The 23,963-nt window shown below is 36.2% G+C and overlaps 1 protein-coding gene across 2 annotated transcripts; it reads left to right on the top strand.

Annotated features, from left to right (window-relative positions):
* Positions 1–1,778: 1,778 nt before the first annotated feature.
* Positions 1,779–23,723, top strand: LOC140773590 (aspartate--tRNA ligase, chloroplastic/mitochondrial). 2 transcript variants are annotated; one of them, XM_073116223.1, is made up of 15 exons: positions 1,779–2,208; positions 2,291–2,434; positions 3,255–3,364; positions 4,605–4,716; positions 5,439–5,510; positions 8,396–8,487; positions 8,843–8,963; positions 9,765–9,887; positions 11,239–11,434; positions 11,531–11,718; positions 13,643–13,714; positions 14,476–14,574; positions 17,576–17,656; positions 22,238–22,295; positions 23,184–23,723. In XM_073116223.1, the coding sequence occupies exons 1-15, from the start codon at positions 1,828–1,830 to the stop codon at positions 23,351–23,353; spliced, it is 2,019 nt and encodes a 672-aa protein (XP_072972324.1). In that variant the 5' UTR covers positions 1,779–1,827; the 3' UTR covers positions 23,354–23,723. The 2 variants fall into 2 exon arrangements, 1 of the variants encoding a protein (XP_072972324.1); XR_012106493.1 differs by lacking the exons at positions 22,238–22,295; positions 23,184–23,723 and adding an exon at positions 13,858–13,951 and having other exon boundaries at positions 17,576–17,610.
* The last annotated feature ends 240 nt before the right edge of the window (positions 23,724–23,963 follow it).

The following is a 23,963-nucleotide window of genomic DNA, read 5'->3' as shown; positions in this document are numbered from 1 at the left end:
GGTGATGGTGGTGGTGACGAGTGGAGTGAATGTTAGGGTTATGGATAGATATGGAGATGAAGGTGGATGGTGGATGTGAATAAGAGATATAGATGAAGGGAACGAAGTGGTCGAGATCCCAAAGAAGAGGGGTGGCTCGATAGTCGAGGGAGATTAGAAGTTAGGAGAAACCTTGCCAACGGTAGAGGTGAAAGGATGGTGAAAAGGAAGGAGGGAGAGAGTCTAGAGAGAATATAGGAGGCAAGAAATTAATAATCCAATTGCATAATGAATTTGGTTGCCATCCACATATTTATAGAGGTTAGCCAACAAGTCCTAAAACAAACAATAAGTAACCCTAATTTTAGAGGATTCCCGCCGATCATGTTCAAATGCGTCCAATTGCGTTCGAACGCACAAAAGACATTCTCTGTATGTGCGAACGCGATGCAGACATTCGCAAGGGCGTTCGAACGCAACCTCTCCTGTGTTCGAACGCGACCTATATGAATTTTATTTTAATAAAAATAAATAACTAATGTAATAAAAAAAGATCCTAACTAAGTGTATCAACTTGCTAGGCGCCGACGACGTCATGGTACCAAATGAGAGATGGAGATTTTAGTCGAGTGACTTGGCAAGCCATCCGATAAGGCGACATGGGAGTTGGAGATAGATATCTTGGAGCGTTTCCTCGACTTTTTACCTTGTGGACAAGGTGAGGGAAGCGTGGTGGGTTGATACACTTAGTTAAAGTCTTTTTTTATTGCATTAGTTATTTGTTTTCATTAAAATAATTTTTTTATCGGTTGCGAATGCCTACATCAAGTTCACCAAAAATAGAGAATGCGAAATGCTTGTTTAAACGCGATCGAGCATGTTCGAACTCTTGCATCGCGTTCGCATCGATAGAGAACGACTTTTGTACATTAGAACGCGATCGGGCGCATTCGAACGTGATCAGCGGGAGTCCACTAGAATTAGGGTTAATAATTGTTATTTTGGTTTGTTAACTAGCCTCTATAAAGGTGTGGATATCATTATGCTATTAGATTATTGGTTTCTTGCCTCTCTATCTTCTCTCTACCCTAATCTCTCTCCTCCCTCTTCACCAACCTACCATCTCTACCGTTGGCAAAATCTCTTCTAACTTCTAATCTCCATCGTCTGTCGAGTCCTCCCTCTTCCTTGGGATTTCGACCACTTCTTTCCCTTCGTCTTTATCCCTTAAACAACATCAACCATTCACCCACATATCTATTATCATCCATAATCCTAACATTCACTCCACCTATCACCACTATCATCATCTATAATATATCATGTTTTTGTTCTAGTTGCAGTTCGAATCTGTGAAGAACGTAAATACAAAAAACGTAGATTAGGGAGTTACGAATCGATCCCACTTAGTTTCGTAATTTTTTAACTATAAGAGAATATTTGATAAATATGTTTTCTCAATTGCGTGGACTATTTTCTACCATAAAGTCAGATTTTAAAGGAATCGTTCTGTAACCTATTAAAAGAATTGACTAAATTTAGTTTTCTTCTTCTCTAGGTTAGGGTTGGGATAGAGTGGGGAAGAGAGAGCGAGTGTTTACTTCTGCTGGTATATTTTAGTCGTCAGAAGACATTAAAATATTCAACGTTGAAACATTCAGCTTCTCTAGTATCAAAATAATATTTTTATATTAAAATAGTATTAAATAAAAAGTCAATCTTTGACAACGCCAAGCCTCGTGCATTGCACGTGACTGAGTCATATGCCCGTATAAACGTCTGCGGAACGAGACGCTACCTCTCTCGCTTCCGACTACCGAGTACCGAGCTATCCACTTCGAAAGGCCGATGTCTTCGCTCCTTCGCGCCTCTCCCCTCTTCCTCTCTCCTCGCCTTTCTCGTCTTGCTCGCTTCTCTCCCAAGTCCATTCCAAGATGTTCCAAACGCAATCATCTCTTCACCGCCTCCTCTTCTTCTCCTTCGATCTCGTCGTCTCCTTCTCCTTCTCCTCCTCCCCCTCCTCTCGAAACCCTAGCTCCCAACAATCCGGTACCGGTACCCGGAAATTCGAAGTCTCCCCTGAGATGGATCTCGAGAACCGCCTTCTGCGGAGATTTGGGGGTCGAGGACGTCGGTAGACGTGTTCGGCTCTGCGGCTGGGTCGCTCTACATAGGGTTCATGGCGGTCTCACTTTCCTCAACCTCCGGGATCAGTCTGGGATTGTGCAGGTGAGGGTTGGTTGGTAGGAGTGGTTGGATGGTGGAATTGGAGCTGATTGATTGTTTTATTTATGCTTTTGCTTTTGAGTAGATAACTACACTGCCGGATGAATTCCCGGATGCGTATTCTGTTGTGAATAAGCTGAGGTTGGAGCATGTGGTCGCTGTGGAGGGGGTTGTCAGGTCTCGGCCAGGCGAATCTGTGAATGTGAAGATGAAGACTGGGGCTGTGGAGGTATGGAATCACCGCCACACATTTTAGTAGTTTTATGTGGGTTTGACAATATTGATTGTTTTTGGAATAAAGTTGCATTTTGGGCGTCGTTCTAAAAAGAAGAAAACTTGCTGTTTTGTGCTGATTTGGGCTGGAAAGCCATAAAAGTTCAAAATTTGGTGATCCCCTGAACCAAAATGAATGCAGCACGGCTCTGAGCTTGCTTTGGTTGGGCTCACTAAATTTTCTCAATTAAATAAGTCACTTTTGCTCGATTAAGGTTGAAAATGTAGAATATTAATGAACATTGCATATTTGCAGGCTGTTGCGATAATGTTCATTTGGCTAAGTTCTTAGTCAAATGTCTATTTTGAAGAGAAAAGTAGGTACTCCTATAGTAGGTAACAGGAAATTGATGTTCTATCTTGCAATAGCTTTAGTAGTAAATAGGCAGGTAATTGGTTTCCTTGCTGGGCTTCAGGAGACGTTGCTGTTGAGTCTATAAATCTAGAAGTACAAAATATTATCTGAGGGACCCTACTTGTTAACATGTAATTCCAAGATTCTACGTATCGTTTTCGGGATCAGAATCGGATTCTTGAAAAATCGATATGCATCGATCATGTCAGCTGTATTGGCCTTCTGTTTTGGCAGTATGAATTGGGATCGACCGATACTCCAATCCATGTGTAATTCAGTATGAAAAGATTTACTGAACTTTTGGAAAAAAATATCACTGACAGTTTCAGAAGATGCAGGAAAAGTCTTGGTTTTGTCAGTCAGGAAAATCCATTAGTCCTCACCCCCTAACTACAGCTTTGTTCTATTGATGCAATTCTAGGTCGCTGCAGAGCATGTTGTAGTATTGAGTTCTGTAAATCGTCCGTTGCCTTTTCCTGTTACAACTGCTGATGATGTAAAAGACGTCGTTACAGAAGAGATACGTCTAAGGTGACATTTATGCTTTACATTTTTTGCATAAGAATTGTTCTTTTAGCACCAAATTTAATTTAATCACTTTTTAATCACAATTCTTACTTTATTTCATCAAAATCAATGCCCATTTGTATGTATCTATGTACTGTAACATGACAGTTAGGGGTGGGTTTTTCTGTTTTCTCTATTGCTCAGATTACAGTATACACATTTCTGATGCAAAATCTTTTGGAAGCTAACACAGTTGAAAAATATACTTGTAGTTTATAAATGTTCTACTGCAAAAAGTATGAAGCTTGTCTATGCATCCTTTTGAACTTACAAAGTGTTAATTTTTAGACCTCTATTATAAAACTAGTGGATGATATATGTTCAATGAAAGTCTAGCTTAACTCAAGAAGAAAGCATATGTTAATTTATACCATATACTTGCACAGAAGTCAGATAACCATTAAAACTAAAACTAAAGGTCCTTCAGCAACATAACACCGATTAGAGAGCGAAAAATTACTTCCAATGTATTATTTGTTAAGGGTATGAAGTAAGATGAAATCTTGAATTTGCTGCATATTGGAGAAAGCAATGCTGAAGGAATTCTGCAAAACACGGATCATTTATGGGTGGCTCTTCAGGAAGTGCATTTTAGTTGATTTGGTTAATTCAATAATTTCTACATGGAATGGTAATAACTTCTGACAAGTGACAACTTTGACTAACCCTAAGAAAAGAAACCTTCCTAACTTTAGACGGGTACATGAGGCAACCTATGTCAGATGTGAAAATTTCTTGTGACATTCCAATGTGAAAACTAAGTAAAATTTGTGGAACTCCCTTACAGTCCAGACTTTTTGATGTTAGATCTCTTAGTTACACTCAATCAAATTGAAAGCATATGCGTCTCAGCTAAAGAGTTATCTATTGTTTATGCACATACTTTTTAAATTTCAATTGTAGCACTTCAAATCACGCGCAATTAGAATTGATCGCCTCATCATTGTTTTGCACTCTTGATAATTAGACATGATCCTCTGGTTTATGACTTGAAATGGATCTTTTGAAAAGTTTAGCGCTATACAACTAGATGTCAATTTCCAATTTTTAATACATAAAAGCTTCCACAATTGTCGCATTCTTCATATGTTGTGTCAAAGTTGGTTGCTTTTGCTGAGTTTATTGGATTTCATTTTAGCCTATTACTTAAGCAATGTACCATCTATCAGAGTTTTCAAAATTAAGACTTGTCAAAATGTTCTAGATTTCGAGTACTCGATTTACGGCGAGCTCAGATGCAATCAAACTTGAGGTTGCGTCATAGGGTGGTTAAGCTCATTCGGCGCTACTTAGAGGATAATCATGATTTTGTGGAGGTATGACTTTCTTAATCCATCTAACATCTATGTTCCATGGTCTTGTTCTCCTGAGTTTCCTATGCTAGGAAATAAACTGAGTAGGTGTTGTAATATATTGCATTTTAGATTATATATCCATTTGATACAGAAGCTTGTCTTAGAAATGCACGAGTGTCAGATGCATCTTTATGGATATCATGAGTATCAGATCCATCTTTGTGGATCTTTGTTGCCCTTCAATAGGATGTTATTTCTGGTTCAATCAATTACATGTATTTTTTTCACTCTAATAAATGACAAATTCAATACTTTAATAACCTCTAAGAAGTAAGGAAAAATATCTGATTCCTGTTCTATTTAAAAATCATAGCCAAGACTTATTTTTAATTCTGTTGTTTAACTACTGTCTGATTATGGTTGAAGACCACCCATCATCATATTGATGATGATAAAACATTGATATAGTACGTGAAATCCCTTGTAGTTGGCACACCCATCACAAGATTGTGGTCCATGTCATTTGGCATGATTTTACTGAGTTATTGTTTGTCAATATGCCAATCACTTGTTGAGCTTTGATTTAATTTCTGGTCCTCTGCGATGGACCACATAGTTGTCATTGAGTGGCTAGCTATTATGCTGTCTCGTTCATGTTTTCTTGTTTATGTTCCTCATGTTTATTTTCTATGTATCTACTGTTTCTTGAATTTGATCAGAATTTATTATGCACCATAAGGTAGATTGAGACTCCAATATTATCTAAGTCTACACCAGAAGGTGCTCGAGACTATCTTGTGCCATCAAGAGTTCAGGTAATCAATCTTCTGTATATATACAATTATACATAAAGTCATATACTTATTCACATGTCTGGGGCATTCATTGTTATCTCATCATGTTTATCATATTGCTTAATTCCAGAATATGATTTTGTTTTTTATTTGTTGGCAGTTTACTGGCAAAAAGTGACTTAGTTAGTATGGAAAGGGTGAATTATTACAGAAATTAGCGTTGCAAAAATTAAATATGGGTTTTGGAGTCAAAAGAGAAAATCAGGATATTTGCTCATAACTATGGCAGTATGGGTGTGAAGAGAATTTGTTTCATAGGCATGTAAGTATTCATATACTGGCCAAGCACAATATGTATGGCTACTAAAAGTAGATAGTCCGAGTTTAAGACTTTTTACAAGTTCAGCTAAAACTTGGTGGTCTAATTTTGCACCATGGATCTCATGTCAATGCTGTTATAGATTTATAGGTACTCTTTTCTTGACCTTGTGTGGGCATGTGGCTATGGTTGAAGATTCTTACGTGCTTATTTGTGGATGTTGATTCACTATTCTTTCTAGGATAAGTATATGTCCTATTTTACTGTGTGGGCGTGTGGGAATGAAATTGAGTAGCAACAAAATTCGATGATTTAAAAGAAACATAAGGTTGAGACTTGAGAATTCTTTTCTTTTTTGAAAATGCTAATTAATCAATAAAGCTGGATTGAAGATGTTAAATGGGATAATCAGAGTCGGAACAATAACAAGAAAAAAAGGAAAATGAAAGCAAAGCACAATGAAATAAGAAAAGAAATGTGTGTACTACACGAGGCTCTCACTAGTGCAAACACTAGAAGACAAGATTTACATAGGAATATGCTATTGCTTGAGAGGCTGATCCCATAGATTGAATATGCCAACTACATGGGGCCAAGTGTCAACCTATATTAATAGACCAAGTACAATTTCTATCAATGTTTTGAAAGATGATTGCAGGCTGCGGTTGGTCATCCTGTTGCATAGCGCCAAGGTAGAAGGTGGGTGCCAAGGCGATGTTACATTTTTAAGATATAAATAATTATATATGATATGAAATAATACAATATAGCATATGCAAAATTTTAATAGTGTAATTTATATAACCATAACAATAAAAGATCACAATTCAAAAATATGTATATATATGTATATATATACGTTATACATACATATATATATACATATGTATTTTATTAATGCATCTAAAATAAATTAATAATAGTGAGTGCATGTCACCTAGTGAGGGAGAGAAAAAATAGAAAAATAAAAGTGGTGGTTCCCAATGTCAAGAGAGAAAAATAAATAAAGGTGAAGCGATGGTTCGCAAATAAAATAATAGAAGTGGTGGTCACTAATGTGAGAGAAACAAAAATTGTTACGAACTAGATTTGGATCGATTTGGATGAAGAAAATTATGAAAATTTATAAGGTGATAGCCTCACGAGTTAGTGTTCCAATGGTTTTGGTTTCATATGAATTCGACGTTACGGTAGTCGTTGGAGGGTGGCGGACGACCAAGAGTGGTGGTGGACGGCTGTAGAGTAGGGTGATTGTTGGAGAAAAATGATGACTAGGGTTTGAAAGCTTTAGAGGTTCGACGGCTACGATCTACTGCTACGAAGATAAAGACAATCTAATGGCTATATTAAAAGGTAAAAGACGATAAAAAATATTTGGCTAAACTGAGATTCATTTAACGATAAACACATATCCACTTTTATTTATAGGAGTAAAAACTCTAGCGGATCGGATCCACATAGGATGTTTCGCTTTATTTAAAATTTAAAATAATAAGATAAATTAACTAACTAACTCAATTTGACTTGATTCGACTCAACCGATTTGGCTAACTTAACTCATGTGGTTGGATCATAATAAAAATGAAGGCAGTGATGGTTTCCAAAGAAAATAATGGAAATAGTGGTTTCTAGTATGAGAAAGATAAAGATAAGGAGAAAAAGAAGAGAAGGAGGAGAATAAGAAGAAGAGGAGGAGAAGAAGGAAGTTGGCTACCAATAGTCCTCGAAAGTGGGCCGCCAGCTCGCCAAGGCTGCCTTGTTGGCCTAACCACCTCCCTACTCCCTTTGAGGGGTGACCAGTGCTTTGCTCCCCCAAGGCTGCTGCCTTTGTTGCTTTTCAAAACACTGATTCCTACTAACAAATAAGAGAAGACATGATTGGTAAGAAGTAAGGGTAAGGACTGGCAGCATGCCCCTTGGGATACAAATTGTATGGACACCTCAATGAAAATCTGACTACACTCCTTTCTTTGCCTTCCTTGCATATGGAAAAGGTACAACAGGTCTAAAGGTTGGCTGCATGCCCCTTAAGGACTGGCTACATGCTCTTTAAACTGCTCCACCTCATCCTCATAATAGGAGAAAGTTATTAGAAAGTGGGTTCCCCCACTTTACCTAAACCTCATAGCTTTCCTATTTTGCCCCAATCGTCTCCCTCCAAATGAGAGAATGTGATACTTATCAACCACATTTATAGTGCATGTGACAATAATTATTCATGACTACATCCTGCCACACATTTTCAATTTCCACAAAACACTAAGAAGTAATAAAAATTTCATAGAAAGTAATTTATCTAGAAACTCTCTTCAGAAGTTGAGGTTTTTTTCCCACTTTTCAACCAAATACGTCTTAAAAAGGGAGCTCTTGGTACTTGTCTTTGATTCTCCTCATAAGGACCAATATCGCCAATCAATAATCTACCTTGACTCTCATTCTGCAATAGTTTTCTCACAAACTTTATTTCTTATATGAAGTTACTTCAGCTAGATATTGTACCGTTAACATCTCTTTACTGAAGATATGTAAGCTTCTTTCTTCTATAGCTTGCACAGTCTCTTGATTATCTTCAGTTTTGTTTTTGAAGCCAGGGACATTTTATGCTTTGCCTCAAAGCCCTCAATTGTTCAAGCAAATGCTGATGGTCTCTGGATTTGAGAAATATTATCAGATTGCAAGGTAAGGTTCTTTCATATATGTTTCATTTAGCATGCTTTGACTGGAAATTTTAATGATTGGATGCTTGGGCATTATTATCTTCGAGCAATAATTATCTGGTCCAATTATTAGCAGATGATTAATGAACAATTTTCCTTTACTCTTGCTTTGTGTTTAGCATAGAAGCCGTTTTTTAAAATTTCTTGGTCCTCTCAGATAAAATTTTCATGTTTCCGCCGGATATGGCATATGAGAAGTAGAATTTCGATCTGGATGTTTATTAAGACGTTTCTACACTGGATAGAGATATAATGGTGTCATATCATCATTTTTCTTTTTCATGTCAATTTGATATATTTTTTTTTGTATACCACAGGTGCTTTCGGGATGAAGATTTGAGAGCTGATAGGCAACCCGAATTCACACAATTAGATATGGAATTAGCTTTTACACCATTGGAAGATATGCTGGAACTCAATGAGGACTTAGTGAGACATGTATGTTGTTTTTCATTTGATGGACATTTTTTATCGAGACCATTGGTTGCTACATATAAATGAACTTGGATTTTATTAATTGAAAAAAGAACATGAATCTTATGCTTAAATGGCTTTCTGTGCATACCCTTAAAATTTCTTATCTGCATGTCTAATTTTTAGAATGCTACATATGCATAGACCCCCTCCAAAACTCTGCTACTTCCGTAGTTCAATGCAGAAGAAGTCTGGAACCTGCTTATATGCTCTTTAGTGTTTAAAGTTACGAGCAGATGATAATGTCTATAATGTCTATATGGAAGAGCTTATATGTAACTTCCAATTTTGAGGATTAGATATGCGAATAAACAGTTTGTCAAATATATATGTAAAAAATAAATCTTTATTTATTAGGTATGACTATGAGGATTGGCGGAAGCTAAGTGCACATATCATGGGGCTTTTATACCTAAACCCCATTATGGCTTTATGGAAGGAAATCCCACATGCTTACCAGTTGACATGTTTAATAAGCATACAACCAAGAGTTAGTGGACTTAGCTTTTTCTAGGCTTTGATTGTTTTTTATTTCCAATCATCCCATTCCCCTTAATAGAAACTAAATGAAAATGGTACACCTGCAAATATTTTATTGTTATAATAAATTTCAGAAAGAAGAATGTAGACGATGACCAACTATTTGTTCCTGTTTTACATGATGTGCTGTTGATATGTTCATCTTTATGGGTTCTAGACAATTGCAATTTTTAGTCATTTGAATATATTTCAGCTGATTCTGATAAATGAACTGTCTTGTATCAGGTGTTTCAAGAGATTCTAGGCGTCCAGCTTCCTAACCCATTTCCAAGACTCACCTATGCTGAAGCAATGGTTCGTTATGGAACAGATAGACCAGATCTTCGGTTTGAGTTGGAATTGAAAGATGTGAGTGTCTTTTGTGGATATGCATGTGCACTTAGAAGAAACTTAATTTGTTGGCCGTCTTGTTTTCGTTTCCTTGTTAAATTAGTTGTTTAGAAGAAACATGCAGCATTTGCACCAAGATGATCCAAGTGTAGTGTTTGGCCATTACATCAATAATTTTTGGAAGAAATCAACTCTTCATACGATGCCAAATATATTAGAAAACTTCGCATTGTACAAAACTTTAATTATACACAACAAAGATAAGCACTTTTTTGTTTTCTTTGTTCTGCACATCTGTGGTTATTTTGCTTGTGGATTATGATGCAGTTAATCTAGTTCTCTATTAGCTTGTTAGTCTTGTGTAAGTATGCTTTGCTGATAATTTTAACTTATTCACCTGTCTGAGAGGGTGCATAGTGTCGAGGATTGTCATGTGACCGGTGGCAGTGGGCTTCTCGGCCAGCATATTCCGTGCCAGTGAAGTGCTGGCATGTGGTATGGTGGTGCCAGCAGCACCTTCCCTTCCTTCTCCAAGCATCAATCTCTGGCGATGCAGAAGTTATTTGGAGGTGGAAGAGGGTTGAGGTAGCTATTTGGGCTGACATAGGGGTGTCAGAGATAGGATCATGCATAGCAAAGAGAAGAGTTTTGGTGGCTAGGGTTGAGTAGTCAAATCACTGAGGAAGAAGAACAAATGAAGTGGATTGTTTTCTTTTTTTCCTTTTTTTAGAAGTTAGATATTTGGAACCATTCATAGAGGATCTTTCACTTAAGTTAGATCTGGAATGATTCCTAGCGGATCTTTTACTTACCTTATATCTGCTAAGGAATATAAAGAATGTTTTAAACCTTGCCCTTCTCTTCCCCATAAGAAGAGTGTAGACAGCTACGATTTTGCAGTGCTGCTCCGATGATGTTTTGACTGCGACGATCTAGTAATTCGGAAGTGTTCTCTCTCTTCTTTTCTTTCCCTCCATCACTCTATATTACTCTCACCCACTGATTTGGCACTTTCTTAGTGTCGATACTATGTGTCGGTATGGTGCATTGGCATGAGGTGTGCGGCGCTATGTGCCGTGTCATCAACGCGTCAGCACGGTGCATGCCAACAGCAAGGAAATCCTTGTATAGCAAACTTTTATGTGGTTATTTTCTCTATCCCAGAGAATGGGTCTTTTGAAATAACTCTTGTATTGAGGCCTCAACCCTCAAAAAAATTAATTAGGGTGGTTAAACACAGAAAGATGTTAAATGTGCTTATTTTGTTCAATTTGTTAACTATCTGCATTGATCGATCGACACTGATATATTTCTGTCTTCACTGATAGTTCTGTGTTAATGAGTGCATTTTATTGTTCTGTAATTACAGGTCAGTGATATATTTCTGGGATGTAGCTTCAAGGTTTTTGCAGATTCATTAGGAAATGGAGGGATCATAAAAGCCTTATGTGTGCCTTCAGGTGCCCAAAAGTTTTCCAATACTGCTCTTAAGAAAGGTGATATCTATAATGAGGCAATTAAAGCTGGAGCAAAGGGTTTGCCTTTTCTCAAGGTTCTGGAAATTGGTAAGCTACCTATCAAATTCTCTACTCAATCATCATGTCCTTATTCATCACATATGGATGCAATTATTTGCACATTTCCTTTGCTGGAGAACATAGGGGAACTTGAAGGTATTCCTTCATTGGTATCTAGTCTGGAACCTGGAAAAAAGGAACAACTGCTGAATGCTCTTGGTGCAAAGGCAGGTGATCTTATCTTGTTTGCCCTTGGTCACCATGCAAATGTTAACAAGACTCTTGACAGACTCAGATTATTTACTGCCCACGAACTTGGGTTGATAAATCATGTAAGTTTTTTTGAACCTTTGAAGTCCATGACAATATATATACAATATCTAGATACTAGAAATATTTTATTTAGGAGGACTTTCTATTGTTATTCATGGTCCTTAAGTCAACACAGAGAAAACCTGTGATAAACAAAAAATTGATTTGAAGGATTGACTAATCCAGGGACCTAATTATGAATTTAGATTGGCTGTTCACTTATGTTTTGTAATGCTGTTATTCTTCTTTAAGATTCATCCTTACCTTGAGCATGACTTCATTGAATTAATTTGCTTTGTGTTGTATATGTAGTTGAACTTTATGCACTTAATTTTGTGAGTTTGTTTTGAATGCTTTCAGTTATTTGTTCGTATTGTGGACTTTTGTCTGTCTTAAGGCTCATGAGTTAGACTTATAATGGGGAATGCCCATATCAGATAAAAAGGATTATGTGATTTTCACGCTTTTTGACTGACATTTGGATGTTATAATCTCGTCCACATATAGCTTGCATTATTCCGAAGTTGGTGTAATAGGGATAGATAACTCTTGGGCAGGATTATTCTCTTTGGACTCCAATGATTTTATGCATGAACAAGTTTGACATTGCAACTGGTATATTTGGTAGACCTTGCATCAGATATTGTAAACAGTAAACACCTGAATTCCACTATAGGATTTTTGTTGATCTATAGCCCCTATGATTTTGTTAAGATAATTTTGGATGCTGATGCCTGTCTCAATCTCTCAGATCATTTCCACAATTATCTTTCTATCTATTGCCTATTTAATTCTTTGGTGTACAAAGCAAAAAATAAATGTAGGTACTTCACCATTTGTAAGAAATAGGAAAGATCAGTTAAAATGTCATCGATTCATCATCTTTCAACTGAGGTGAATTGAAGAAAAACATGATTAAGTATTGAAATCTTATTTTGTCAGTGCAAGGGAGAAATTGGATAAAGATTATGTGTAAATATTTGTAGAACATAATTTGGTTGATATTTCAATTTTTCTTGAGTAAACAATGATAGTTTATCCAATTGGCATAAAATGCTTCAGTTAAGCCATATGTTAGTGCGTGTTGATATGGAGCTAATTTTTTTTAACTATTTCTTATTTCCATTAATCACGTCAAACAACGTTAGTGTTATTTTTGTGTCAACAAATAAAGGCATCATTATCAATATGACTGAAGATTATCAACATTTCAATAATATTTAAGGTAATATAACATTCTCTTATTATTATTGTGTTAGTAAATAAAATCTTTGATCCTCTCTATTATTTCTATGCTCAACTAGATATTAATTTATAATTATTTAACTATTATCAATTAATATTATGTGTTCAATTATATTTTGGCGTGTTCAATCATTAGTATAATAATCAATGTATTCAGTTATATTATGTATTGAATAATATTTATATTTGACTATCGCTATATATTTAATAAAATAGGTCACTTACAAAAATAATCTAAAGATAAAAGACTATAATGTAGGTTTTAATACCTATATTTATACCGAAAACCAAAGATTGATGTGTCGAAGACCCAAAAACATATTTAAATATTCTTATTTTTTTATTAAAATTATGTTAAATGTATGCCAGTGGTATGTAGGGGCGTGCTATGCCAATGGTGGCATAGCACAGCCATTGATGCTTTTGCTTAATCAAGAACACATTAAACAGCCAACATGAAGATGCCAAACACCCAAATGATTATACATCTTGAGAAATGTAACACAAATTCCTAAATGTTCTATGCTGGCAGTAGCTTTACTGGGGAAAGTAAATTCTATCTTTTTGTTTATAGCTTTATTCTTCTGATGCTACCATTTTATTAGTCTCAGTTTTCATTTTTGAATAACCTCTAAGTCAGCAATTTTGTAATTTAACTATGCATTCTCATCTTTGACATTTACCTTATGGTCTTGCTAGTTATCGCATTCAATACTTTGGGTGACTGATTTCCCACTGTTTGAATGGAATGATGCAGAGCAGAGATATGAGGTCAGTTTTCTTTATATATGTTTCAGATGTATCTGCATATAGAAGTACTGGAGAAGTTCAAGGATTGATTTGTGCTGCATATAAAGTTGAACGTTCTCATATTATATCTGATTCATAAGCTCATTTAAGTGTTTTTGGCCAAGGAACTTTGACATTTACTAGCAGGCACTTTTCTGGCTGCCTTTTCTAAGATCTCTCCCTGATACTGCTCAATTTTAATGATGTTGCATTAAATAGGTAATCATTTTTATATGGTTCCGCTGTGTTTTGTGCTTGACTACTGACTAGATATCAAGAACTTGTTTTAAATTTCATGCATCTTGCTCCATTTTGAGAATAAGAGTTACTAGTGCTCTGTGCTTTCTGTCTCTATTATATTTTTTTTTCTACTATTTATGGAAATATATATCAAATTTCTTATTCGATCTGAAGTATAAATATCTTGTATAGATTCCAAGTTTTTCATGTTAAGACCAGAAGGTTAGAGTACACAAAATTAGTAGAAGGTATGACTATTTGATATAACTTATGGGGACAATTCACCTGAGCCTATGCAGCCAATTTTATTGATCCGAAAAGAATTTGGGCAATCAAAACCTTTTTATTGTCCAATCCTACATTTCAGCATTCAACAGACTTTTGGCAGTTTGGCTGATTCAGTCTACTTGATTTAGCTGTCACAGATCAGCAATTTTTAAAGCCATTATTTCTTGCAACTGAGTGTCTAGTAAAGCGGTTACATGTTAACTTTGTTTGTACAGGCTCTTCATCACCCTTTTACTGCACCAAATCCTGAAGACATGAATGACCTATCTTCTGCTCGTGCTCTGGCTTATGACATGGTCTACAATGGAGTTGAGGTACTATCCATTTCTTTTGTTTATTCAATTATGTTTCTCTGCAACAACTTGTAGGAGTGCATTCCAATCCTAGAAGCTCCTATCAATGCATAGTCCTTGGTGGGGGCAATATTTGTTGAGCCTTATCTAATACTGGAACATTTTCTATTATTTGCACTGGCACTAGCATATGCTACACGGGATGAGCTGAGAGTCTTAATTGTTCAACCAAGTGATACCAATAGAACTTTTGATTGATTTGCTAATTTACTCACTTCATTTTTCAACCTCTTACAAGATTTGCTGTTGCTGTTGTACCCACTGCAAGATGTGCTGAGGTAGGAGGGAAACTGGGTCGGATTTAATCCAACCCGATCCCGTTTCATATTTGAGTTTTGTTGACATTGGTTGAGATTTTTCTATTCAAATTCATGTCCGTATCCAAATAGTATATGCGTGTGTGTGTGTATATATATATGATTAAATAATAATATCTGAATCAGTATTCCCCATGGATTGCCGTGATAGCTATCGGCACAGCACGGCATGGTATGACACATGCCGCTTAACTGTGCCTTGAGAAAAGAGGCTCCAACGCCGGTTCGGAGAAAAAAAAGAAAAGACGACAGGGACACCACTTACTATGCCGTGCTTGCCCTCACATTCGCTCTCGCCTTCACCCGACGAGAGAAATGTGAGCCCTAGCGTTGCGTCTTCTTGCTTGCAGGAAGAAGACTGCCCAAACATCTGATACTTAAGTTAGATAGGGATACTACTTACCCAAATAACTTTTACATACTCTCTTGCTTGTGTTAGCATGGTCAGACCGAATAATTCTTTCTACAACAAGAAATTATCAAATGGTTGTAACAGATTTTGTTAATTCTGACATATTAGAAATTGATAATGCATAAGACTTTTACTGCTACTTTGATTGTGGTATGATGCACAAGATACTGACTATATGCAGTGGACTGATGGTTAAGCAGATGTATATTTAATCATTAAGATTGAGACAAGGAGTGAATTATATTTATTCTAGATTTCTAAAACTGTTTTGACGTATTTAATTGTGCTGTTCAGCCAGTACATCTAGTACAGTTTAGGTCCAGAATGATAATTTGTATGCATCACCTTTCTGCATATTGCCCCTAAATCTTTAGGGTCTCAAGGGGATAGTTACAGTTTCAAGGCAATCCTTATGCTTAAATGTAAATATTCCTTGAGATGTTTTGAATGCATTTATCTCTATTTTCTTCTGAATAATTTGAACTTTCAGAATCAAGTAATTTATAGAACCAAATGTTTGGAATCAAGGATGGTTGCAAAATACTAGTATACTATTAATTTTTTGGAAGATAAGAGAACTCTTAATGGCCTATATGGATGTACTAAATAAGAAATTATTACGAACCGACTAGAGTCGATTCGCAATAAGGGTTTGCTCTGATACCAAGTTGATATGAACCGTTTTAAAAGTCCGAATCAAGAAATGTCAAATTTAGAATTACAACTCATGAAACTAGGGAAGATCGTAACTTTTGATTCCAAGGTGGAATTGGACGTGTAAATAGTCAAAATCTATGAGAACGAGGGGAAGATAGTGGTGGTTTGATGAAAAGAGGTGATTTAGTAGATGGAAACTAGGGATAAAGGTCATGTGGTTAAGATGGCAGATTGTGAAAGATGTGCATATGGATATAATGGGTTGTTGTGAGGGTGAATGGATGAAGAAGGTGAAGTGGGTTGGGCTCAGGGATGAGGGGAACAACTAGACGAAGGAGATTTAGAAGTTAAATAAGAGAATTGACGAAGAATAGAACTCTAGAGGGTTGGAGGAATATAGAGACTTGAGAGATAGGTTTTTAACCAAAACTATTCATGCATTTTTGTATTCCTATATATAGAGACTAGTCCTAAATTGACTCATACTAGGATTTGCCTTAAGGACTTACATCAGACATAAACATAAAGTAGAGATAAATATGACTTAGCTAAATCAGTTTTTTTTATTTAGTTCGGATTAGTTCTTCATTCTGTTACAGATAGAGGCTGAGTCTGAGGGAGCTTTGAATATGAAAATTCTAGAGCAGGACATCGTCGATCTTCTCCAACTGATTTCATAATATTTGGATATCTGATGAATTTCCTATGAATATCTTTTTAAAACTGCGTAGAAGTTATTGAACTGAACTTAGCTAATTAAATAAACTCTAACCTATTTAAACTCTAACGATGCCAAATAAGAAGATAAGATAATTTGACTTGATCCATCGGGCCCAATATTCCTATGGTGTGATCCAATCTAACTCGGATCGCATTAGAAATCATTTTGAAAACCTCAAAAAATTACTAATTTCTGAACCATTTAAGAATCAAATGACAATAAATAAAAAGTTCTATGGATCAGCATATATTGTGTCATGTTTTATGCTATGTTAATTACTTAATTTATAAATCCTTTTTCAGTATCTTTCTTTCATGTGCAAATCATCAGCACATAGCACTGTTGGTACAATTTTCCTTGTGTTGTCGTACCAGTACACTAAATATCCATCATGATATCTTTAAGTAAACTAAAAAGGCTAGAATTAAATTAAATTATGAAAAATAATATTTGGTAAATTCCAGATCATTCTTGAGCGTTAAGTTACATTCTAATTTCAACCTGTTGACATGCATGACAGTATGGACAAGATACTGTCTATTCCTTGTATCTGTTTGTCCTGTATTATGCATTAGGTTGCACCTCCTTGTGTGATTTTTCTTTTTTGTACTTATGTAGGTGGGTATTTATCCACATGTTTATGTATGTCCTTAGTGTTCCCTTAATCCATGCTTTTGTGCTCCTTGCATCATGGAATGATAAGTGTGCAAATCGAACTAATCTATTGGCCCGATCATTCATTAGCACAAATTGAGTTATTTGCGTAGCATCAATATTCACTTTCTCTATCTTTTCCACTGAAGTGTCTAACATTGTCTTTCTTTTTCTATTTGAATTTGATTTTTGGTGGACTAGATTGGTGGAGGGAGTTTAAGAATTTATAACCGTGAAGTACAAGAAAAGATTTTGGAAATTGTTGGTATCGCTGCTAAGCAGGTAAAAAGCTCTCAACTACAAACTTTTGTCCATGTGATCAAATTGATATTTGATGGGTTTGGTCAGAGAAAAGATTTAATTGGTTTTGATAGTGAGGCAGGTTTGGGAATTAATTGTGTTTGAGAATGATTTGATTTGGAGAGCCAGAACATTACCAGCTAGCTTTTGTTACCATGATTAGGCATTCATGTTTATGGCTTTGTTACAAACTTAGGGGCTCCAACTAATTTAAAGTAGCTCATAACACAAGCTTTCAATAAAATAGACTTCATATATTCCTTAAACGATGGCAACTTTGTTGATTTTTCTGACTAAAACTACCTTGTTTCATGGTGATACGGTATGCCTCCGATTAGCCATCTTTAGGAATTTTTCTACTCCCATGAATGATGCAAATATGAATATGGTTTTAGATTCACGATCCAACCTCCGGTTTGAAAGTTACTTAGGTCTACTATGAACCTTCAAGGTTAAGAGGGACCTAGGTATTCAACAGATAGATTAGAATAGTATTTAAGGGTTTGATAGATTCGAGATGAAGGATCAAATCTATTAGAACCGATCGGCAAAATGGTGACTGAGTGGTGGATGTGGTGGAGCTCGACTAGGGTTGGTAAATGTGGAGTAATGGTGGTGTGTGGTAACTCGAGTGCTTCACAAGGTAGAGAAGAGGAGGGAGAGAGTGGGTTGTTTCTCTAGGAGGAGAGGGGCGACTAGACGAAAGGGTAAAGAGCTTGGCGAGCAATGGTGGTAGGCTAGATTTAGAGAAGATTGAGGGAGAAGAGAAGAGACAAGGGGAAGAATCGATTAATTTCAAAGGTGACTACTTAGGTGCGTACCACATCTATTTATAGGTGGCTCCCTAACTTGACTTGATTAGATGGATCGAACAGGCTTGAGTCTAACTAACCCACATCTGACTGACCTTTAAACAAAAGACTAGAAAACAAATACTCCAAGCATGGCCTCTTCGTCGGGCGTTCGAATGCTAAAACTCATCTTTTGCTCTTAGGCTAAGGTGTTTGAACGTCGAAACCCGAGACATGAATTTCTGACTGGCAAGGAATCTTATTCTTCAGCAAACAAACAAATAGCTACTACAACCCATAAGTAAAAGAACGACTAACTAAGGAGTTGTTTCTTATTGCATGGCCTCCTTTTAAGATGTCCAAAACACAATCAACATGAAATAGACAAACATCTTTAGACTAAGGGATTTTTACATAATTGTCAGTGGAAAGATTTAAAATATTATAATAGCCACTACTTTCTTCAAAATACAATAGTTGCCACAAAAATCATTAAATCTTTTCAAAAGTTCCATCACTGTGCATTCTGATATATTCGTTCATTTTGACAAGTATCTAGTAAAAATATTCCATGAATATCTGTTTAAAACTAATTGGGATGGTGATTCTCAATGAGTAACAAGATTTTAGTGGCAATTATGATATTTTAAAGAATGTAGTGGCAAAAATGATAGTTTAAAAGTTTTCAATAGCAATTGTGTAAAAAAAACCCTTAAAACTAAATATGATTCTCTAATGAATTTTGACGACAACATTCAAACATAGAATTAAAGTGATCAGAGAACATTTCTTTGAAAATAATGAGTGGGTAAATATTTTTGCCTAGAGAAATAAAATAATACACGCATAGAACTTTTTGATGGGATAAAAGTAGAAGCATCACTATTACATGTTAATGCTCAAAGCAGAATAATACCATGTGAGTCAAAGTGTGATGTGCTTAAGGTTAGATTGGATCATCTCGTGGATATTAAGCTCATGGCTTGAGTAATTTTTCTAGCTAGTTTTTTTAATTTAGTACTAGGTTTAGTTTAATTTCAGCTTGTGTTAGTTGATTTAATTGGATGTTGGACTCAATATGAACGTGGTTTAATTAAGTGGTTTGGGTCATCCAATTAGCCTCCAATATATATATTCTGGAGTGCAATTAGGATTAGTGATGATTTGAGAAAATATTCTCCTTAGCTTCTCCTCTTTTTGACCTACCTTCCTCCTATCACCTCCTTCAACCCTAGCCACAAGCCATTCTTGGCCGTTAGATCCTCCCTCCCTTCCTCCATTAGACTTACCTTCTCCTTGGGCACTAACCACCTCGTCTCTCTTCTTCTCTATCTCCCTAGTTGATATGATTTGAGTCTAATCGGATCGAATCATGAGGACATTGGACTTAATAAATCGAGTTTATTTATCTTTTAATTGATCTATGTTTGTCTTTTATGTAAGCCTTTAAGACAAGTCTAGTTAAGTCATATAAGCTACTAAGGCAAATTCAATTTAATCATGTAAACCTCTAAGACAAGTTCAATTAAGTCATGTAAGCCTCTAAGGTAAGTCCTAGTTCGAGTCATATAAGCCTTTTAGGCTAAATCCGAGTAGGACTCATTATACCCGACCTCTATATATAGAGGGGCTGTGCTTTTAAATTATCTAAGCATCCAAGCATTGAGAATTAATTAAGTTTAGTTATTTTCTTATTCTTGCATTTACCATTTTTATAATAGTTGTTAGATCGTCTGTATTTTCCTAAGAGATCTAAGTTAGAAACTCAAATTTTATCTCCAACCCATAGCCATCATCACCTCCAGCAGTCACGCTACCTTACGGTTGTTCGCTACCACCCTTGGCCGTCCGCCACTCTTTGACGACCGCTGCAACGTCGAGTATTTACTATTTTGCCCCATTCCGACTTTGCTCTACTATTTTAATTATATCTTTTCATCCAGACATTCGATTGATGTGAAACTAGAGCCACTAAAACCCTATTTCGTGAGGCTACCACAACCTAAATTTTCATAATTTTCATAATTTTCATAATTTTCTTACGTCCGAATCGGTCTAGATCTGCTCTGTAACAATTGGTATCAGAGTTGACCTTTCGACCTTCATCCAATTTTTTGAAGATATCTTCTAATCTAGCCATCTGATCTGCGTGAAATTAGATTTATTAGAAAGATTTTTCTAGAGCTACAACCATCAAAATTTCATATCGATCCAACGACTATATCTACTAAAAACTCCCTTTAAAGTTCTGTATAAATTTCTATCCAAAAATTGATTTGAATCAGGTCAAGTGGGTTCATATCATTGGGCATGTCCAACTACCACCTATCTAGTCCTTACCTTGCCCTTGATCACCATCATTCCGTCAGCCCTGTACATCTCGTGCTCCTCGAACTTCAATCGCTATTTGTATATAACTCTCGATCTATCTCGCCAAACATCAATATCTTGGATCTATTGGATTCCTCTCTTTTAGAGGAACAATATATCCAAATTTTATGATATTCCAATGGGTAGATCTTTTGCAATCACCCACGAAAATCCCGTCTTGGGATTTGCATTCAACAAGCCGCAAATCACCACGGCCACCCCCAATGCCTTCCCTAGTCTCTCCTCCATCAACTACCACCATTCTCACATCCTAGACACCATCCCTACCCATTGCAACATTAACCACACCTCCACCACGTCCTGGACTTCATTAAACACCTGCAACAAACATTGATCCAGGAATCCACACCTCACTACCGTTATAACGATATCGTTGGATTCTAAACCTTATCCCTGCCCTTATAGCCCGCAAACCCTACAATCACCATCTTCCTATACCTTTCTCCTACATTCCAGATCAACCCTAACCATCCTCCCCTTGTCCACTCTCCATTATAAGCCTACAAGTCCACCTCTAGCCTTCTAACTCGAAATCGTCTTCACCGGCTAGCAACACCATCAACTTTGTTGAGATTAGACCCATATACGGTTTGAATCTGAGAAATCCATGAATATTAACATCGAGGGTCTGGAGGTTACTGAACCAACCCATTTGGTTTCACAATTTTCTAGCACCAAAAGAATATTTTGTGAATATTCTACTCCGACTGTGCAGATTGCCTTCCTGCACCCAACCTTGAGCTGGTAGCCCGAGAATGCTCCATAACAAAGTTTTTGATATATCCAATTTCACCGTTCCTCATTTCCAGATAACCACAGATCCATCTGACTCCTTTTTCAAGAGAAAACGCATGTATTGTTGGCGAAAGCTGTGTTTTGACTTTTAACACGCAACAAGCTTTTGATGGATAGGAGTAGAGGTATCACTATTAGGATTTGACGCTCAACAAAAATACTGCCAAAGCAAGTCAAGTGCTTGATACATCCAAAATCGCCGCTTGTTATTTCAGGGTGAGAACCACACTTGTGGGTCAGATTTCTTTATTGATAGAGAAAATATTTGACTCTGATCTGCAATTGTCAAAACAAAGAACTTGTTGGCTAGAACTATTTGTTTACCAGTTTTAGGGTGACCTGCAATTTTCTGTGGAATTTGGTGAAAGACGAACGAATATCTGATTGTTTGTGATAAAACATGTATAGATTTGGAAGGTTTAGTTCAGATAACCTCAATTGTTTTTCAATCCAAGATGAGAAAAACCATGTGTAAGTAGTCCTGGTAATAATACTCTGTTTATTTGCCCTTGTTAGTTTGAATGTTTTTGCAATAGTTTTCTATGAACTAATATTCCTGCACTTCTGGTGCAATTTGTGTACGCAGGCTGAAGAGAAATTTGGATACCTTTTGGAATGTCTTGATATGGGAGCTCCTCCACATGGTACTTAAAGATTGTCTTGTGAATTTTATTCTTGACGAGCCTGATTATTCAACTTAACTTGATCTTCGGAGTTTTTTCTCCTTTTCTTGATAGGGATATTAATTATTTCGGCTGCATTTTTGGCTATGTTTTGTATGCCCTGTTTTTAGAGACTGAAGGAGATCACACATTAGATGACAATATATGTAGACTCCTTTTTCTTGTTGAAATCATTCTCAATAATGGCTAAAACTGAAGATAGAGAACAGTTGAGTTTCTTTACAAGCTATTCATGGGAGACATTCTGGCTTGGAATAAGAAGAGATTTATTGTTAACTCCTCTTTTCTTGATGAACTAGCTGATAGTGCCCAACTATTAAGTGCTAGTGGGCTAGCCAATAGAATATTTTCCCTAGATAATTCAAAATAATGATCCTCCTTTTCCCCCCTTAGGAAATTCTCTTTCTTGGGAGAAATCAATTGGAAAGCAACAATACATGTTTAGATGAAATGACACTGACAATCATATGGGAAAATTGAGTCTGCCATAATACGCATTGCTATTTGAAATTTCACTAATATTAGGACAACAAATTTGGCAGAGCTGGTTATTCATTAAAATTACTGTGTGGTGTGCTGGTTGAGAACTGTTCCGTTATCTTTCGAATTAGCACTTATTTCTCAAAAGCAACACTACTTGCATACCCTTGAGATGATGAGATCTTTAGTATGTCATGTGATAATTACAAGTATTCTGAATGTTCTTGGTATTGGCTACTATTTTCTTCATCTGGAGTCATTACCAAGTACTCTTATGGTCTTTATTGATGTGTTCTAGCTAAACACTATCATATCTGTTGTATTGGATAATTGATCATGGGTGTCATGCTAATTAAATAATTTTGGCAGGTGGTATTGCGTATGGCTTGGATCGGCTAGTAATGCTTTTGGCTGGTGCAAGTTCCATTCGAGATGTCATAGCTTTTCCGAAGACTACAACTGCACAATGTGCCCTCACCAAAACTCCATCGCAGGTCGACCCTAAGCAATTAAAGGATCTTTCCATCTCCACTTCGTAGATCATTCCATCGACCCTCAGCAATTAAAGGATCTTCCCATCTCCGCTTCCTAGAGCATTCCATTATTTGGCGGTGTTGAAATTATTTCCCAGAGATAGCAGATCTATTTATCTGTTGATGTCTAAATCAAGTCAGTTTTAGGTTCAGCACATTCTCTTATTTTCCATGTGTAGAGAATGTGTGCTATTTCCAGTGGGAATGCCGATCTCTTAATAATGTCAGCTGTAAGATAAGGTGAGGCAGTGCTACCAATAATGTTGTGAATTCTGTGTCGCTGCAATATCAGTAGAAATATTGATCTAACAGAGTGCTGAATTTAAATCTGGGAAAAGTTTGCTTAAATCCTACTTCTAAGTTATATTTGTCTTAATCATGTTCTTTAAATCAATGGGTGTACACATGAGTTGAATGTTCTTTATTGTTCATGAATTTTACCATACAACATACAAAACACTAATAATTTTAGGGTTAAATATCTTTTTCCCTTTTTATTTATGCGTAAAATTATTCCACTTGTACAATTTTTGTGCCAAATTAATTTTTATATTTCTGACTTAAATAAAATGGTTATATTTTCTGTTAAACTTAATAGAATTTGTATGTGCAAAAC

This window comes from Typha angustifolia, chromosome 13, assembly GCF_048772165.1.
Source record: "Typha angustifolia cultivar Huaian chromosome 13, ASM4877216v1, whole genome shotgun sequence".
Lineage (NCBI taxonomy): Eukaryota > Viridiplantae > Streptophyta > Magnoliopsida > Poales > Typhaceae > Typha > Typha angustifolia.
This window is presented reverse-complemented; position numbering and strand designations above follow the sequence as displayed.

Excerpts from the sequence above, each read along its gene's own strand:
- LOC140773590 (XM_073116223.1), top strand. The coding sequence starts at position 1,828 with ATGTCTTCGCTCCTTCGCGCCTCTCCCCTCTTCCTCTCTCCTCGCCTT. Across the intron at positions 8,488-8,842 it reads AAATATTATCAGATTGCAAG|GTGCTTTCGGGATGAAGATT; the intron begins GTAAGGTTCTTT and ends TGTATACCACAG. Across the intron at positions 11,719-13,642 it reads AACTTGGGTTGATAAATCAT|TTATCGCATTCAATACTTTG; the intron begins GTAAGTTTTTTT and ends TGGTCTTGCTAG.